This window comes from Periplaneta americana, chromosome 2, assembly GCF_040183065.1.
Source record: "Periplaneta americana isolate PAMFEO1 chromosome 2, P.americana_PAMFEO1_priV1, whole genome shotgun sequence".
Lineage (NCBI taxonomy): Eukaryota > Metazoa > Arthropoda > Insecta > Blattodea > Blattidae > Periplaneta > Periplaneta americana.
Genome location: NC_091118.1, coordinates 91,159,098 through 91,179,814, shown reverse-complemented (window position 1 = coordinate 91,179,814; position 20,717 = coordinate 91,159,098). Strand labels below are relative to the sequence as shown.

Here is a 20,717-nt window from a genome sequence, read left to right as displayed (position 1 = left end):
AAGTAATGTACATTGCAAAGGAAATGAAGTTTATGAAGAGAAGAAACCTGACAAGTGAAGACTGGCTAGGTCGAAAGAATTGGAGAAAGAAGATATATTTTTGAAACCTGTGTTAGTACAGAAAATTCCAAGTACAGACCGATTATTTAGTCCTGACTGTTCTGCGACGCGAAAGAGGGGAAGTAATAGGAGTAGTCGGGAGAGCTCCGGAGTAGGGATAAGAGCGAGGGTCAGTAAAGAAATGCAGTACAGCTTAACTGTACTGGAAACACACCGCTCTACAGCATGTGTGACATGTGATCGCTTTGAATGCAAGCGACTAACTAACCCGAACAGTCCTTTGCGCAACTTAATGGACTCGCCTGACCCAGGCGCATATTGTCAGCGACTGTCAGGACTAAATAATCGTATTAATGTATACTGTAGAAAAGAACATTCTAGTAGTAGTAGTAGTAGTAGTAGTAGTAGTAGTAGTAGTAGTAGTAGTAGTAGTAGTAGTAGTAGTAGTAGTATTGAGTGGCTAAGGCCGGGTTTGAGACGACCCTTCAGCACGTCAGCTCGACAGTGGCGTATTGTGCACCCCGAATTATAGGATGAATGAGAATAAGGTGTATTAGCTCATCGCACAGTGGGACGGATTGCGATTCTAGTCGGAACAAAATCTAATATTGATAAATTCCTTTCGAATCGTTGAAAAATAGCTAAATGAAGGTAAATTATTATGACAGTTGATGAAATATTTATATGAGAATTATTATTTTAGTATAGAATGCCTATTTATTAAAAAAGACTCGTACAGTAATAGAAATTGCATACAACTAATGCAAATAAAAAATTAAAGTAAATAGAAATTATTTTACAGACTACTATGAAGAGGAAAATAATATATGTAGTAAATTTTATAACTTATGTTTAGAAATCTGAAGCGTCTGTTGTATCTCCGGAAGTGTCGGATCCGCTAGCGCTCCTGTCGTCCTCATCTTGAGGTTGCAGTTGAGCAGTGCTGTTGTTGGCACTCGCAGGTGGTACTTGTAGTAGTTTAATTACCTCAAATTACATTTTTGATTTTCTTGTATTTGGATGTCGATTGATCTGGGATATGATGGGATCAGAAGATACTAACATCATGTGTAGGACATCTAAGTTTCTCTCATGAGGACACTTCCTAGCGTGGTCTAACCTGTACTTTTGTAAATGTTTGTGTCTTGCCGCTTGAGCATCTTCAGATAACATCCCAATAGGAGGTATCGCAGTTTCTGCAATTTTTCCTACATGTATAAGTATTTTATGCACGCTGGATGGCATGTAGTCCCATGGATATATCTATTGTACATATAAATTGGATGTATCATTGGTGTACTTCTCAAACGCCTCAATATACATTGTATTGAATATCCACATGAAATGGTGTACAAAATTACAGAAAATCTGGGAATGAGGTCTTACTAATGCCCGTAATATTGGCTGTAATTTGTGGGTTTTCAAAAAAAACCAACGTGCTATATTGCCATCATTTGTTGTTCCAGGGCCATCAGATTTCGGTTTGTCAATAAGAAGACCTAATTGAGAGCGAAATCTAGTAATAAGCCCCTGTTTTCTAGCTTCAAAAATATCTTTGTTGTGCCTCTGACCTGCCAAAAAGAATGTTTTTTTTTTTTTTAGAAAATAATCCTTTTTACGGTGACACTGCATCCAACGTCTGTTAAAATTACTTCGAATATTTTTCAAGATATTATGAATGCACTTCTCACTATTAGAATCACATGTTTCAATACATAATTTATTCAAAATATATCTATATAGTTCACCCAAGTAGCCCTTTTATTGGCAAGTATTGGAAATAGATCACGGTGCGAAATCACCGGTAGCGGTTCCGAGTCTGAAAAAAATTAATCACATGCAAGGCGGTCAGTAGGAGCAAATGAAACTAGGTTAGTCTTAAAGTGCACACTTAAACCTACATTCTGACATAAAAATAAATGTGACTCTATGTGATTCTCCTATTATAAGTCAACGTTTTCTTTGAGAAATAGTTTTAAAAAATCGCATTTCCCGCCGTTAAGTTAACATGCCATTTCTAAAAATTCAAAGTTATTATGAACATAAAATTTATATAATAATTATCTACCAACCTTGTTCTTCATTTTCCATTTCAGAATCACAAAATGTTTCACTCCCAGATCACAGAAAACAAGCTTGCTTCTTACACTATTTCAGCGTGGCTGAGCAATAAAACTGGTTAGGGAGGGGAATCCTCAACATCATTGTGTGAAGTCCGTATGTTTAGTGTCAAAGTTTCTTTCTCATAGATAAGCTCACCTACACCCTCGCCTTAAGATCATACCACCAAGAAGCACAGGATCCATTCCGACAGCCCTTCTAAGATGTCGAAGCGCCCTCGGAAGTGCTCTTAAGGAATGAGTCCTGACAGAGCTATTGCAAAATGCTTGGAACCCAGAGACGGTTTCGGAGAGGACGCCCCTCCTGCAAGCGGACCAAGACATCCGTCATGACCAGAATATGCCTATGGAATGAGATGATGAAGATGAATGATATGATATGAAATCTAAATTCTTTTTCTACAGGGGCGAGAAAGGGAAATCAACCTCGGAAATGATAATTCAAACTCGGCATTTGCCTAAGTAACTGTGGGAAACCACGGGAAAACCACAGTCAGGTTTGTCCTGGGATTTGAACCGCGGACTTCCTGAATGCTAGTTACATGCGGAACTGATGAGCCACCTCGCTCGGTTAGAACATTCTAAAGCAATATTCAGTTAAATATTTGATCCTTAGTGAAACAGAAAAAAATACTAACAATTTTTGCCATTCCTTCTTTTGTTATATGTCTGATATTCATAAACATGTAGGTCTAATTTGTAGAGCCCAGGCTGCAGAAAACACTGAAAAAATTTCATGAAAATAGATTCAGTACTTTCAGATAAAAATTCATTCAAGTTTGAAAAATATTAAATTAACGAAAAATTTTATTTTAAAAGAAAAAAAGGTGTGTGAATTATATGTACCGCCATATCTAAAGACACCATTTAAAAGGATTTATCTGCTAAAAAAAACACACACACACACACACAAACACACACACACACACACACACTTAAAGAGCAAGTTTTATACTTAATTTTTAAACAAAATATAAAAAATCGGGTTTTCACTCCAAGACATTACCCAGTTACCCTAATGATTAAATTTTGACAATCCTTGCTGTTTGGAACGTACACACATACCTAAAGAGAATTAAAACCCAAAACAGACTATAGTGATTATCAGTGGAAAAAGTGCTTGAGAAACTTCAGAAGCAACCACTTCAAAACTTTGTTAGTGATGTGTTCTTAGATAATAATAGGCGAAATTGAATTGAAATGTAAATAGGTGCAACTCAAAATTTTCCAAGCATTTAAATACATTCTTAAAATGAATTTTTAGTATGGTTTCGCAATTTTATATTATTATTATTATTATTATTATTATTATTATTATTATTATTATTATTATTATTATTTTACGAGGCTTGGGGCATAATTCATGGCAACTAGTTTTTGTGAGAATTCGAGCGTGGGTGGAAAATGTGAAATATACAGATGAAAGGAGAAGGAATGGACTAAATGTACGGGCATTTAACAACACACCAACATTTTACTCATGTTTATTACGGTCGTTGCCATAATATTACAGGGTTCCTGTGCCAGAATCATTACAGCACACATACCCGTTCTAAAGGCCCTCAAAGTAGCTATCCACCTCGCGACTGTACGGTATGGAAGGACATTATTCCCGACAACTTCCACCAATTCTCTGTGGCATTCTCTGACATTCCTCCCACGGAAAACGGGTATTTTGATATACGAGCGTTGTTGAATAAGGGTTACATCCATCCTACACTGCGTTACACAGACAACTGATTAAACATCACTCTCTGTTATATTACAGACAAGCACAGAGCCATCGTGTGTTGGGGACACACACTATGACTCCACGGCTTCCGTGAGACATACGGCATTTTGAAATACCAATCATTACCTTTGAAAAAAAATAGTTGCTATGACATGCCTATTTTATTATTATTTTTATTATTATTATTATTATTATTATTATTATTATTATTATTATTATTATTATTATTATTATTAGTATTACTTTTATTATGTTCTGACTTGATTATATACTGGGTTTTGTTTTTGTAGATAAATTTGGAAATCCATCCCAGAACGGGCACTGAACTTCTTTGCACAACGCTGTATGAGTTATAATAACACAAAACATACCAATCAGCCACTCCACTCCCTCTACACCCGCTGAAAGAATTTATTATAGCTTCTGAATTCCGATGCAGGTGCAGAGATATAGTGTGTGAAAGGTCGCTGGGAATTTCAAACACTGAACTAATAGCACGCAATAAATATTCTAGATAGCGAAACCGGTTCAACACAAGTTCACGACACTGAACCCGATTGTACCTTCCTACTCAGTTCATTGTGCGACCTTGCAAGTACGAGCATATTCTTTTCAAAACAGATGAATGGCATATATATTGAATCCCTAATAATTATAATTTTTGGGAGTCCAGGTGAGATCTGGGGTAGATCAAGACATATTTTGGATACTTATTTCTCTTCCTTAATACACTGTAATAGTTATTTGTAATGCCACAATTAACGAGTTTGTGTTTTTATGACAAAAGATGAATTAGCAACAATTCAATTATGGACTTGATAGACATGGAGTAATTTAAAATACCTGCTGATTCTGTGACTCTATTACAAATTTTAGGGATGATGGAGATTATTATTATTAACAACTTTCATAAACAAACCCGTGTCCGGAAATGTTTTGTTTTGTAATTATAGGATGTGACGTGTGAGCTAATCTAAGTAATATTGTAGAATAATAACCAGAACTTCCTTGTTTCACTATACTTTTTTCATTAATGCATACTATACTGCACTCTTAAAATATATAGGGTATTTCAAAACTCACTTCAAACATTAAACCGCTATACATATTATAGGCCTAATATTTGAGATAGAGAAAAAACAAAAATATCACAGCGTTGGGCACACAACGGGGTTTACAAAAGATTCGGAAGATGTCCTCCGATCTCTTGTTCAACGTACAGCATTCTGTCTGCGACACCATGCACAGCATTTTGCAGATAATGTCTTGGAATATTGGCAATTTCTTGAGAGATGGTATCTTTCAGTTGCAGTAAGGTTGTTGGATATATCAGGAAAAACTCATTCTTTAAGGTAACCCCACAACCAAAAGTCGGCCGGATTGAAATCTGGAGATCGCGGAGGTGATCAGCCTTACATTACATAACAATGTGAGTGTTCGTGTTTCTGTCAGGGTGATATTTAGGGGGAGAGAGGCTTCGGGGCTTATTATATATGTAGCTTACGAGCTGTTTAGTATGAACTGCAACTGTCATCTACAAATCTAAAGTTATAAAAACTATAAGGAATACCCTATCAAGATGAACAGCCGATATGGCGTCACGCAAACACAGAAGCCATCCTATTCCTTCAGACGGAGATGACGGTGAAGCGTGTTGGTGGTATGACGAAAGAAAAACGGGAGAACCCTGAGGAAAATCCTGACAACCTTGACCTTCTCCAACATAATACAACTCCGCAGTCGCCGGGATTTGAACTCAGGTCCGCAGTCGTTGTAAACCAGCGCTATGCCAACTGTGCTGCCATGTTAGCGAAGTGAAGAGAGATGAATAAAATTTATGAACGAATCTATAAAATTACAAATAAAATTACCGCAAACAATGTAGTTTGTGGTAACTTTAATTTCAAATTAGAAACAAGATGTTATTTTATGTGTTAATATGAATCACATCTCTAATCCACAACAAATAACTCATCCGACTCGAATCATCGTCAAATCTTATTTACTGAGTACTTTAAATTTTCAGGGTTTCAACTGTGTCCTTAAGTCAATTTCAAATTTAACACTGCGCAAAAACGCGACAGGATTCTGTTACGTGGGATTAGCCGGAACTTCAGTAAAAACACAAGACATTACATCAACAACAAACACCAATGCTTGAGGCACATTTCGAACTCACGAACTGAGCATAAAAGCCGCTTTTTAATCATTGTCCACATGACGGCCAGAAAAATTGTTTTTAAATTTATTACAAAGAGTACAGGTGTTGATGTTTCTCGCTGTTTACTTGAAGCTTCCAATGTAAGCTTTTTCAAAATCAAGTGACGTAGAGTAGTAGTAGTAGTAGTAGTAGTAGTAGTAGTAGTAGTAGTAGTAGTAGTAGTAGTAGTAGTAGTAATAAATAATAATAATAATAATAATAATAACAATTAAATTTATCATTATTACTTGAATACTTTCAACATTTCGCTTCGTTTTTTATGACCTATTATAAAAAACACAATTTTTGTTAAGTAGCTTACAAAATGTTAATGCATTCGTTTCCTTTCCACACACTGCACTGTTAGTGTTGTACGTTTCAAAAATCCCACAAACAATCGACTGCATCCTATTTACATTTTTATGCCAAAGATTCGATGTTGTAAGAGCAATATGATTTGCTTGTTTTTTCACTTGGTTATTTAATGCCGCTGTATCAACTACAAGGTTACTTGTGTCGACGGGATTGGTGATAGCGAGATGATATTTGGCAAGATGAGGCCGAGGGTTCGTCATAGAATTCTAACATTTGCCTTACGGTTGGTGAAATCTCGGAAAAATGTAACCAGGTAATCAGCCCAAATGAAAATCGAACTCGCGCCCGAGCGCAACCCTAGATCGGCAGGCAAGCGCCTTAGCCAACTGAGCTACGCCGGAGGCTATTTGCTTCTTGGTTACATTACACTTTACTACAGAATTTTTTTTTCGTCGCACATTAAAGCTTCGCATTAATAATCGCGCACAGACAAGCCGGTTAAACTAGTATTTCATTATAGTGAAAGTGATAACATAAAGTAATAAGATTTGTTATCTTACTATGTTTTAATTTACTAGCGAATTTTATGTACATATCTCATACAACATCAAAGTTATATGACACACGACAGTCAGTTAAACCATTTTGAGTTTTGTGCCTGAGATTAGTTTTTTACAACGCTAATCCATGAAAAAATAGTCTATCCTTATAGAGGCCGGACTTTATGTAATATGAAAGTGATAAATATGTACATAAATATACAGCCAAAATTTGCAAAATATATAGAAAAATATGTAATAATTTTGAACATATATAACTTTAAATTCTTAGCTTTATTAAATGGTTTTATTTTACAGTAATTCTGGAGCAAGAAAAATAAATGAAAACAATTTATTTTGTGAGACGTATTGATTGTCACATTCATCTCCCTGTAATGTCTATTGCATTGTTTCTATCTGACCTTAAATTAGTAACAAATCCATAGGTAATGAAGTAAAAGGAAACAAAACCCTATGCCCATTAAACGGAAAGAAAACAGACTAAAGTGTCGGTTGGTTCTTTGAAAGCACAATTAATAATTTTATTAATTGAATTTAAGTAATAGACGTAATTATACAATGAAACTACAGTTCTCATTCGGATTTGTTTCTTAAAAAACATTATTTACCTTACTTTCTAAGGGAAATATAAAATACTAACATGACAAAAGAATGTAAAATCTTTGTCAGAATCTGAACCTACATTGGCGCAAATATTATTTGTTTGATTGGTGCATGCACGTGAGATAGAAGGACATGTGGTATTAACAATTTCCAAAAAGCATATTAATTGAGGAAATGGAGGCTGAAATTGTAGAAGAATTAAATTTATTTTGTATTTTTTTTTTTGAAAAGGGATAAACTTCAAAATATGTAAAATATTTAATATACATCAAAATATATAAAAATGAAACTTTATTTGACATTAAAATATTACAATTTATTAATCTATGTATAGGCTATCTCAGACACCGTCAAAGATTCAACTTAACAATTTTATTCCGAACGCTTCAGCCGATTTAACCTTTACATTTGAGATTTTGTATATTAATTATATTTTTATTAATCTCGTCCTTTCAACACTTGCCAATAAAGTTGCAATGTAATAACTAAAAACTCGTTACTAAATCAACGGTTTAACATTAATAATGGATAAACTCTTTAACAATAAGAACGGATAAAATTTTACTTTAATCACTAGTGAATGAAACAGGGATTGAATCACAAAAATATTGTTAACAAAGCAACGCTTTAACAATAAGGATGGATAAAATTTTACTTTAATCACAAGTGAATAGAACAAGAATTTAATAAAAAAAAATATTGTTACCAAGCAACGGTTTAACAATAAGAAAGGATAAAATTTTACTTTATCCACTGGTAAATAAAACAGGAATTTAATAAGAAAAATACTGTTAACAAAACAACGTTTTAACTATAAGGACAGATAAAATTTTACTTTAATCACAAGTGAACAAAACAGAAATTTAATAACAAAAATGTTGTTACGAAAGCGACGTTTTAACAATAAAGATTGATAAAATTTTACTTTAATCAGTAGTGAACAAAATAGGAATTTAATAACAAAAATATTGTTACCAAAGCAACGGTTTAACAATAAGGACGGATAAAATTTTACTTTAATCATAAGGGAATAAAAGAGAAATTTAATAACAGAAATATTGTTACAAAAGCAACGCTTTAACAATAAGGATGGATACAATATATTTTACTTTAGTCACTGGTAAACAAAACAGGAATTTAGTAACAAAAATATTGTTAACAAAGCAATGTTTTAACAATAAGGATGAATAAAATTTTACTTGAATCACTGGTAAACAAAATAGGAATTTAATAACAAAAATATTGATACCAAAGCAACGCTTTAACAATAAGGATGGATAAAATTTTACTTTAATCGCAAGTGCTTAAACAGGAATTTAATAAAAATATTATTACCAAAACAACGCTTTAAGAATAAGGATAGATAAAATTTTACTTTATTCACTAGACTAGGAAATAAGGTAGAAAATTTTTAATTTTAACTAAACATGAAAAGGCTCTTCAGTTTCTCTGCCGGTGTTTGAAAAAGTTTTATACAAGTGAATCAAGACTTTTATATCCTATCATGGAAATTAACAGGCTGGGCTACGTCGCGTGCCAAACTTTCCGCTCGTAGATGAAATAATTTCGATTCAATAGTACTGTACCATAAATAACTATTTTACAATAATGAATTTTATACTCTAAGAACTCAAGTCGTGGAGCTGGATAAATCATTTTCAATTTTTATCTGAAACATTAGTATTTTTTGGTGTAGTAGGTCCTATGAAAGTAATAGCTTATTGCAGTATTCTATTACCTTATAATTTCATTGATGAATTTCTCCGTCGACATAGCTTCTTAACATCTCTACACATATTCCATGTTTAATTTATACACGGAGATTAGTTTCTATGGTTACTAATGTAAAAGTGGCCATATTTATTATTTGATTCCATTATGATTTTATTTTTTTTCTTTTTGATACAACGTTGGAAGTATATCTAACTCTTCTGAAAACTGCAGCCAGTTAAAATTAACTATACTGTTAAGATGAAAGTACTAAGATTTATTTACTGAAACCATTACTCGCAAGATTTTAATTATTGAAGTGATTTATTTTTGACATAGCAGCAAAATTGTACCTTTCCAACTTAGCACATTTCAGCAGGCTAAACTATCTTTATTCTTTAAAAGTAGTTTGTAATTCTGCAGAAAATTTATTCCAACTACGCATGCTGTAATGCAAAGTAATAACAACGCCATACTTCTATCCAACACAGCAAATACACCATAGACATCAATATTCCTCAGGCGGGGATTCGATCCCACGACAATTACTTCCAAGCAGTGTCAATGCATCGCCTTAATTGCTAAGTATATCTCGGTCATCAAGCTATCTTTGAATAAGGCATCATATAAATAATAGTTATAATGCTATTCGTGTTAATTTGACTTAATTGCGATGCAAGTACTAGATGTCGAATCAAAGATATAATATATTGTAGGATTATTATATTCAGAGAAATGTACGCCACATATGAAGATGATCATATGAAAACCTTGTATCAATCTCATATTTGGCTGCTAAAATACTAACAAGTCATCTGTACCCACACCTGTTACGAAACAAGCATGATAAGTTATTAAAAGATTTCTTGTCTGGTTTTGGAAAGTTTAGTTGTTCCTCTAGTTTGAATTCCACTACAGAGTCAAATGCTTAGGTTAAGCAGTATAAATACCAGCACACTGAACGAGTATTTCACTCTTCAACACCTCAACTTCCTGGACAGGACGTAGCAGAAGACATCTCTGTCAGCATGTTCAAGATCGTAAGTGTTTTCAATTGTCTGGAATGTGTTTTAACAAGACATATAAAAGGTTTACACTTCATAAAGTATATGACTAAATAAGAAATAAAATTTAATTATAAAAATAATAGCTATTTGAATATAACATCATTTTTTATTTTGTCTATACTGTAAAAAGAGAAGATTTATAAACAAATAGTCTAAATACAGAGTCATAGATTGGTTTCAAAAGTATCCCAATAATTAATTACGATCAATGCATAATGTCTAATAATTTCTGAAGTGTCTGATATAACTATTTTATACCAGATAATGACTTATAGGCCTAATTACATGAAACACATCCATGCATCCATATTAAGAAATATAGTGACGAGTGCAACGTTGTATTTATTTTGTTACTGTAACTAATTGTATTTGAATTCTAAAGATACTTCTCTCCTGCTCCTCGAAACATTGATTTCGACCACAAATTCTCAGGACTCGGGTTCGATTCTTGAACAGAAATTAAAATTATATTCCAATTAGATAGATAATGAGTGTTCCTTGTTTCGTATTTGTCTTCATTATTTCAACTGATGAACGCGTAGCATATTGAAAAAGTATATTTTTACATGTGAAAACACGGTTTTTGTTAAAAGACGCAGCAATTTACAGAATTTGAAAAAGAAAATAAAAGACACTAATGTATAACTTAATTGAAATTGTATGGACATACAAATATAACAAAGTCATTAAAAATTGCAATGTATTTTCGTGACATGAGAGACCACAATAGTGACGTCTATTATTGGGTTATAATTACAGTCCTGCGTTTGGTTACTTTGAATACAAGTTAGGTGTACGTCGAGCATACTACATATAATATAGCTTGGGATGAAAGATGCGAATGCACACTGCAGTCTGTCTGTATGTATAAGTCGGTGAACAACAGGAATAGCACTCATGTACAAAATACCACTTGGATTTACTAACAATAATAAAGACGTATTTATTTAAAGGCAGCTTATATGAAATAAAAGATCATTTTTACCACGGTTAGACAAAAGTAAACATTTTCCAGGAGCCAATCCCTTTATTTTCGGGAGCCACCACATTTTGCTGACACTTGCAATGAGGAAACTATTCGAGTTAAGATGATACAATTACTGGAATATATTAAACAACATGAAATATCTATGCAATGCAAACACACGCTTTCGGATATGCTCTGTACTCTTCGCTGCAGCTATGTAGTGACAAAATGTTGAGCTGCGCAACAAATGTAACAATTTTAATCTAAAAAACATATTCGTATTTCTTCCTACAACAGCTTTTGTTAACATTATGTATTAGACGTAGTGACATAAAACAAATCAAAATCTTAAAGAAAAATTAACTCGATAAACAATTCAGGCACCACATACAAATTTTTAGTCGCAATGGCAACATGCTGCCCGGAATTTGTCTATCCCTGATTTCTATAATAGTAAAAGTCATTAAGATAATATTATTAATAATACAGTATTATTTTAGATTTAATTGAAGATTGGAATTAACAAATGAAAAAACATAAATAACAGCACAAACTTGAAATAAATTATTGTTGCGTGTTTTGTCTCTACACATTACAATCAATCACTGTAAACATTTTAAATGTTTCAAATGAAAATTTTCTCCTTTTTGATAAAATATAAGTTATTTTTTCCTAATGAAGTGATGGCTATCAAATTCTTCTATTAGAACACTGATCTCCAAGCGCCTAACTGCGTTTTGTTTTCGCGTGTTCACTGAACAGCATAGCTGAACTGTGTGTAGCAGGGTCGGATACCGCCGATACCTACAATGTTGATGGTCGCTTGAAAGGTTAAAGCCTAGGTTTTTCTGAACCGACATATGCCGCCTCGTACAAATCCGGACTACACGAAAGTTAGTTAGTGGTTTCTATAACAGTGCGGTACGCAGATCTCGCATCTCGTAGTTATAGAAACCACTCACTATCTTTCGTGTAGTCCGGATTTGTGCGAGGCGGGCCTCGAACCTCGCAGCTCGCATGCGTCGGTTCAGAAAAACCAAGGCTTTAGGTAGCAAAACGTAGGACTTCAGTTATAACTAAAGTTTCGATTCTGGCCTACACCACTTTCATTTCAGATTTCCTCCATAGCATTATGCTCCTTTTTGATTGTATTGAAAGACAAATTCGAAAATCTTGCACCCTCCACTCTTGAAAGATAATTTCTTCAACAATTTATAGAATGTGTGAAAGAAAAAAGTACGGTACTAAAAATACACAGGTGATACGATGAAAGATTAATGGAATGGAGAAAAATTCTCTCCGGCGCCGGGATTTGAACCCGGGTTTTCAGCTCTACGTGCTGATGCTTTATCCACCAAGCCACACCGGATACCCACCCCGGCGCCGGACAGAATCGTCTCAATTTAAGTTCCAACTCTTGGGTTCCCTCTAATGGCCGCCCTCTGTACTACGTCATAGATGTCTATGAATGTAGGACTGAAGTCCACACATGTGCTGAGGTGCACTCGTTATGAATGACTAGTTGGCCGGGAGACGATTCTGTCCGGCGCCGGGGTGGGTATCCGGTGTGGCTTGGTGGATAAAGCATCAGCACGTACAGCTGAAAACCCGGGTTCAAATCCCGGTGCCGGAGAGAATATTTCTCCGTTCCAGTACTCTTTCATCGTATGATGACGCAGAATAACTGCATGGAAATATCCTATGTACTTCGGTATATTAAAATAATATACACAGGTGATAGGTAAATCAATAAGAATTTAAATTATTCTGCAACGTTTTCCTTACTATACCAGTTTTTTTAAACGCCTGCTTCCAACAGGATATTGCCTTTATCTTCTCAAGACCTTTAGTGAATCAGTCGTTCTGAGTTCGTTTTCTGGAAGGTCCACATAGAGCTAAAGATACGCTATTTAAGCTAAACTTATCTCGATTTGTAGTGTATATACGAGATGTGTTAAAGTATATTCTTTATTCATATCGATTAATGAAACAAATATCGACACATGTTTTCCTATCACACTATACATTTGCCTAGTCTATAGTCTAATCATGAGAGTAATATATAGTTTATGAAAATAAGGATCAACGGCTCAACCTAGTGTTTATTTTTATGGATGTAAGATGTAAGATAGGTCATCCCCTATTATAACTATACTCTTTCTAAGATCCAGGCTTCAGACAAGCTAGGAAGAAGAAGTGTTTTGTATTACTTAAATCGTTTTCTTTCTTGTTTTCTGGCCAAAGCCCTTTACATATATATTTTTTTCATGTCAATGTTTTTAATATTAGGCCTACACATTTTTAGTATTTTGAAAACTAATAAACAGTTACATACAGAATGACATTCGAAATATTCGCTTACATAATGTAGGCGCACGCGACCGGCACGAAAGCCATGCAACGCGCGGCAAACAGTCGTCGAGTGTTTCATTGTATTAAGTCTTATTTAGATGTGTCAAAATAAATAAATAGGCCTATAGAATATAAAATTGTACACTCTAAACAACTTGAAAGTCAGTGATACAAGGGAAATTCCACAGCAGATTGGTACGATCACTTATTGAGTTTTATGTAAAATGATAGAGACGACACAGTATTATCCGTAATGTCACGAAAATATCTATAATTCACATTTCACGAATTACTGATTTTTCTTTTATTCTTATTGTTACTTTACATCACCCTTGAAAAATTTGAATATAACTGAATTCTGTAGAACATAAATCTTTTAATTAACTTTCTAATATTCACAGATCGTTCTCTCTGGCCTTTTGGCCCTGGTTTCCGCCGCACCTCCCAAGGCAGCTTCGGGATCTCTAAAGGAAATTCCAATCATCAAATATGACAACACAATCAGTCATGATGGAGTCTACAAGTTCAGGTAAATTGTTTATATTACGCCAGAAGGAAAACTTTAATTCTCTTACTTATTTCCACAGTATGAACGTCATCTCATAATCTCCGCGCAGAATGTATGAATAAATATCCTGTGATTCAGATGAAAAGGCATAACTTTAAATTCATACCTGTGTTGTTCCGATTAATAAAATGGGGTCTCGAAGGACAAATTATATTTGTTATTAAAGTGCTGGAATTATTAAATAAAAATTGCATATTTTACGATAATTGGCATTCCGTTAGATAAAAACCTATTCGGCTGAAAAATTTCGTAACTTTTACGTTACTCAAACTTGTTTGACTCAAAATTTTGTCGTCATTTCTAATAAATAGTGCCGTTTTTGCTGAAATCCTGTTTAGCGGAAGAATTTTACCTATAAATTTGACGTTCCTCCCAATTCTCATTTCAGATGAAGTATAAAGTTTCTTTTAGAAATTTACGCATGAAATATACGTGAGTTGATCAAGTTTTGGCTGTCTTGATTGATTTGGTTGAGAATTTTACACTGTTTATGGCGGTTTAAAATTTAGCTGACTAGTCCATGCAGACTCATGAATTTGAAGCCTTTACATCAATTGTTACCGATCTGGATGACTGTTACCTGTTCGAAGAGATCTCGCTTTAATTGTGTAGCTTACTTTACAATAGAACCCAGCTAATCCGAAATTTTAGGTAATCTGAACTGAAATTTCGAAATGGGGGAAAAAGTCCACAGATTTCTAAACTTAAGAGAAGTAAACAAGGAAAACTAATTTGGCAACGAAAAATGGTTTCACTAAGTTTTTAACAGCTCAAATAAATTACAGATTTTAAGAAACGAAATTACAGCAAGAAAAATAGTTTTACAAAGTTTAGAATTACAGCTTTCTTTGGTATTTTGTTACCTAGAGATCAGTTTATTACAAATGCCAACTCGTCTTTTCACTTTACAAAATCGGCCAATTTTCTCTGGCGTAGTGATGTGAATCTGCACGATGAGGTGATATTACGCCACATCCTCATGAATATGCCTACAGTATATTCTAGTAACGATTTCGAACAATCCGAAAGTTTTCAAAACTGGTCACAGTGTCTATTATTTCGGCTGGCGGGGTTCTACTATATTTTGAAATGTGACGTCTTCCAACATAATTCGTGCTCAACAAAATGTCTGGTTTTGTCTTATAAATTCATTTTGGCTGAAGAAGTTGTTGTCATTCACAATTTATACCTATTACGAATTCATTCTGCTTGGGAGACAATTTTGCGCTGTTCAATATATTCAGAATTACATTTTACCACACATGAAGCTGATGTCGCATTTTAAGATGGTTTAAATTATGAAACCAAAGCTCTGTTCACAAATGAATGAGAAGATACGCACTTAAAGTGATCCAGATAAAGAACAGAATATGCAATGCTTGTTCCAGCTATGAGGGTGGAGATGGAACCAAGGTGGAGGAGTCTGGACAACCGAACGGTGAGATTGAAGCAGTTCGAGGCAGCTTCAGTTTTGTTGGCCTGGATGGACAGACATATTCCGTCACCTACACAGCCGACGAGAACGGATTCGTGCCCCAGGCTGCCCATCTGCCGTTGCCGCCTCCCATTCCCGAGGCCATTCAGAGATCCATCGAGTACAATTTGGCTCACCCTGAGGAAGACAAGAGCCAGAAGTAACTACGATCGCCACGATAGACTGCTTTTGAAGATGTCCTTGAGCTTCGGGTGCTCGACAGGATGCACTCGATGTTTCGACGATAGCTTGGCCCTTATTTTCCTATGTAAATATATGACTCTATGCATTCTAATCTATGTAACAAACTTACTTCAATAATAAATTCTTTATGTATTTTTTGACATAGATCTGCGTCTTTCTCTTCATTGGGTAAGTGGGAGGGTAAATTTGAAATTTACCGTCACATAAAAGTGCAATCCCTTCCCTTGTTCGTCTTGTATTCCTCCTGTTGGCCTTGTATTTCCCTTGTGCTCTTTCTGTTCTCCTTATTCTTTTGTATTCCTCTTTTTATTCTTCCATTTCCATTTTTCTCTTCTATTCCTCTTTTCCCCCCTGTATTCCGCTTGTTCCCTCGTCTTCCTCTCGTTCTCCTTGTATTACCTTGTAATCCTTGTAATCCCCTTGTTCTCCTTGTATACCTCTTGTTTTCATTTTCTTTCCTTTCTTCCGCTTTTCCCCCGTGTTTTCCTTCTTGTTATCTTTCCATTGTTCTACTTGTTTTTCACTGGTTACTATGTATTCCTGTTATTTTAATTGTCTTCCCGTTATCCTTTTATTCTCCTTGTTTTCCTTGGATTCTTCTTGTTTCATTTCTACGTAAAGATATGCTGCCTAGTAGAGGTATTAAATTTCAAAATATACCGTCGTAAATTCGAACAAATTACAATGTAGGCATACCATAAAATGTTATAATGAACCTCATATTGGTTTACCATCTGTCCAATCGCAATATCTCTTTGTATCTGTAACTGGCGCGGTCTAAATAATCCTGTACTCCAAGGTGCATTCTGTCGATTTACGAAAATATAACTTCGCTCAAAGCAGATATAATCCAGCAACTTTATTTTACCTACTAGTTAACTTAAAAGTGTGCTTTGAGCATATTTATGCGTTTGAGAAATATGTCAATATTTATGTGTAGGCCTCCTCTATTTCCCTGCAAAAATGTAGGGCACCGCTATACTAAGACTGTTTACATTTCATTGATAGTTTATATCAATGGATAAATTACGTCTGTAAACAACTGGAATCAAATTAAAACGTCATCGTAATGGATGCAATGTGAGGAGTACCGATAAAAACAACACGGTTTGAAAGTGAATGACAACTGGAGAGAGTACGCCCTAAAAACTTTCGGAATGGAGAACTCCCAAGTCTAAAGGCTGGTTCATAATAATCCGGGAACGAGAACCAGAATGAAAACGAGAATCAGAGGACGTGAATATGAAAATTTTTGATTCACAATAAACCGAGAACGTAGACGACTATGCATATCGATATGTATGACAATAACGATATGTAAAGTCGATATTACGCATTCTGATGTTATCTGTGTATAATTAACCAATGGCGTTCTCTCATGAGTACAAGGCAGTCAACATAAACACAGGTTAAACAATTTCGAAATTTCAACTGAAACATTTCATTAGGTACGGTACTATAAACATGCCCATGCATCTTTATTATCACAACCTATTTTAAGTCTACCATAACGTAAAATAATTAGAGAAGAAACATATGTAATAGAACAAAAATGAACACAACAGTAGTTATTGAATTGAAGCGTGAATATGTAGTATGTAATACAACCAATACAGTAGACTAATAAAATATGATTCGCTTCCGATCGTTGTTCAAAGATGCAGCTATTGAAAGCCACGTATTCTCCTTCATTTTCTCATCTTTATACGAGGCGCGCCGCTTATCGTAAAAGTGAGGATTTTCCTCAACACTCAATATTAGAATCTCATCAAATAAAATTTGCTCCATGATGCACAGCACAGAACAAAATAATGCATAGGTTATGTCACGGTCTTCTTGCTACAAAATATACGACGACAAAATAGCTTTTAGATGGCAATAGAATGAATCTAGTGGGCTGTGATTGGAAACGTGAACGCCAAAGTTGAAACTTGGCCAACTCTCCGTTCCCGATCTCGGACTCCGACATGCTTTTCGTTAATTGTGAATGCTCAAATTTAAATGTATACATTTTAACAATTTTACCGTTTTCGTTTTCGTTCCAATTCTCGTTTCCGGTTTATTGTGTACCAGCCTTAAGGGTACGTACAAGACGAAACCTGGTTGGTTATCGAGCTATCGCTCATAATCTAGCCCTAGCTGGTCGCTGGGCAGAAAATCGAGGTGTACAAGACGGAGTCTGGTTGATTACCGAGTTGGTCGCTCGTAACCTAGCTGGTTGCTGGGCAGAAAGTTGGGGTGATCAGTACGAAGTTTGTTTGCGCCTGTCAGTCATTGTAGCTGAACTTACCCTGCTTTTTAAATATTCCTTTTAAAAGCAATAAGAATTTTTTAAAGTACCAGGATGGACTGTATTGATTTTCAGAATCTCCTGAACGTACTATCTTAGATATTTGGGCACTTTCAGTGCGGAAATAATTCCACTTTTCTGGAGAGCGTCTTCTGCCATAACAAAACCCTTTCATTAAATCCCATAGGCTATAGTTCACTATGATGCAAATAGAACATGGATTAAATAATATGTATTGATTGCGAAAAGGTCAGTATCGATAATTACTCGTATATTGTTTCTAAAATCGTCACTTTCTGTAAAATATCAGTCATTCATTTACAAAGTCACTTATTATTGGTATGCATTCTACATCACTTCATTCTACTGCCGAGATCAAGAAAGCATGGGGCTCTACTTCCATGCCCCTCCAAGTGCTTTTATGGCATGTGAATTGGCTACCTTTACCTTTATTAGTATCCATTTCAACTCCTACTTCATCTCACAATTTCACAATAAGATATGGGCTTTGGTGGTCGGATTGAGCCTGATTCCAAAATTTTTAAACACTGATTATCCTACCGAAAAATTGTTTTTAGAATATTATTTAAAGTCTTGAAAATACATCAAATTTATATCAATGAATTATTAAATGTTATACACAAAAATTACACATATTTCAGATCATATAGGCTACAACAAACACAAAACCAAAGGCCTGGATACTCTACGTTTCTTTGAACCCAAGTGTTTAACGAGCACTGCTTTCAAAAATAGTAATAATATCTGCCCTAGAATTTATAAGAAATTAATAAAGAAATTTGCACATCTATTTACCTCCAACAGTTTGAAATTTAAAAATGTATGTAAGCAATTTGTTATGAATAATGATTGATTTTTAGATGTTATTATATTGTATTTTATGCGTCTACATTTATTATGTATCGAATCCTCCTCTAAACATGAGAACACCCGCTTTTAGGGGAGTGCTAGAATGTTGTAAATTAACAATTTCTTGGTATTGTATTTTTCTGGCAATAAACATTATTATTATTATTATTATTATTATTATTATTATCATCATCATCATCATTTGAAATTAATCTTTCCCAATCCATTATACGCGTCGAAATGGATAGCAATAGGCGTTTAGTACGTGAGGAAGTTCTACGAACTCCCAGGACGCATGCACAGTAACCACATTTAGGTCGCTGGTAGTTGGAAAAATGAAGGGATCCATTCTACCGTCTACCAGCGGGCTACCAGGCTAGGTAGCAGTCGATCGAAGACGCCTCGTCTTGTACGTCTCCATTGCTTAATATTCGGGTATTCCTTCCAGTCAGGTAACCAGTCAGGCCACGAGCTACCTATCAGACTCCGTCTTGCACGTACCCTAAGACTTTCAGTACACCCTCCTCAAATTTAAAGTCATCTGCGCTACTACTTTACCTCATGTCTATCCATATATGTAACTTGAAGCAGTAATTAGGAGAGGGAGAGACCGATTTATTAGCGAAGTGATATCTCCATATTTTTATTACATGTATTCGCGGGGATGTTCTGGCGACTTCGTTAGAATTAGCTTCCCCACACATTGAAGCAGTAATTAGGAGAGGGAGAGACCGATTTATTAGCGAAATGATATCTCCATATTTTTATTACATGTATTCGCGGGGATGTTCTGGCGACTTCGTTAGAATTAGCTTCCCCACACAGGTGTTTCGTCACTTGTCAGCATCGGACAGATTTAGGGCCACCTTGAGCGGGGTTTCGTATAGAGACTCGATGAAGCATAAAATCCTAAAGTCGGACTGGACCCGTGGGAAAGATACTGCCAAGCTTGGGTTTTCCAAAGAACGGGTATTCTTGTGAGATATACAAACTAATTTGATGTTATGGGAAATCCAAAGTTTAAATTTAGAGATGACATATTTCGCGCCCAATAAGGAGAGATCTTGGTTTAGCTTATGAGGTCACTTTGGACCAATAGAGAATAGATTTTAGGCCGGTTGAGTGACGTAGTTTTTAACCAATAGGATAGTTAGTTTTAGCGTAGGATAGGTTTTTATAAATAAGGGTGACGGGGAGCGGAGATCATCAATCACAAGATCTCATCGTGTCGGCGGCCCTACATACAGCGCCACAATCACAAGATCTCATCATGTCGGCGGCCCTACATACAGGGCACAATAACTACTTCGTTTTGTGTCGACAGGACGACGACTTCTTTTCGTGTCGACGGCACGACACACTGAGTTTTTTTGGTGTCGGCGGCCCAACTTAATAGTCTTTCTTCAGGCGAAGACTCGATAGATTGAACTTTGTCATCGGCGAGACTACTCGCCAACGTTTAGGAGCTTCGATCATAGTGTACGGGACAGAGTATCGAATTTATAGTATCGGACAGAGCTTATTCAGAGCTGCAACAGAGTCGATACAGAATTGCGACCAACGATTGAATTATAAGTCAGCCGGAAATACATACTCTAGGGTTTACCAAGTGAATACGACGATAA

General features: G+C 35.2%; 1 protein-coding gene across 1 annotated transcript; it reads left to right on the top strand.

Annotated features, from left to right (window-relative positions):
- Nucleotides 1–5,550: 5,550 nt before the first annotated feature.
- On the top strand, nucleotides 5,551–19,257 carry LOC138695173 (endocuticle structural glycoprotein SgAbd-8-like). Its single transcript, XM_069819632.1, has 4 exons — nucleotides 5,551–5,685; nucleotides 10,233–10,340; nucleotides 14,088–14,215; nucleotides 15,643–19,257. Exons 1-4 carry the CDS (start codon nucleotides 5,551–5,553, stop codon nucleotides 15,890–15,892), a joined length of 621 nt encoding a protein of 206 aa, XP_069675733.1. The 3' UTR covers nucleotides 15,893–19,257.
- The last annotated feature ends 1,460 nt before the right edge of the window (nucleotides 19,258–20,717 follow it).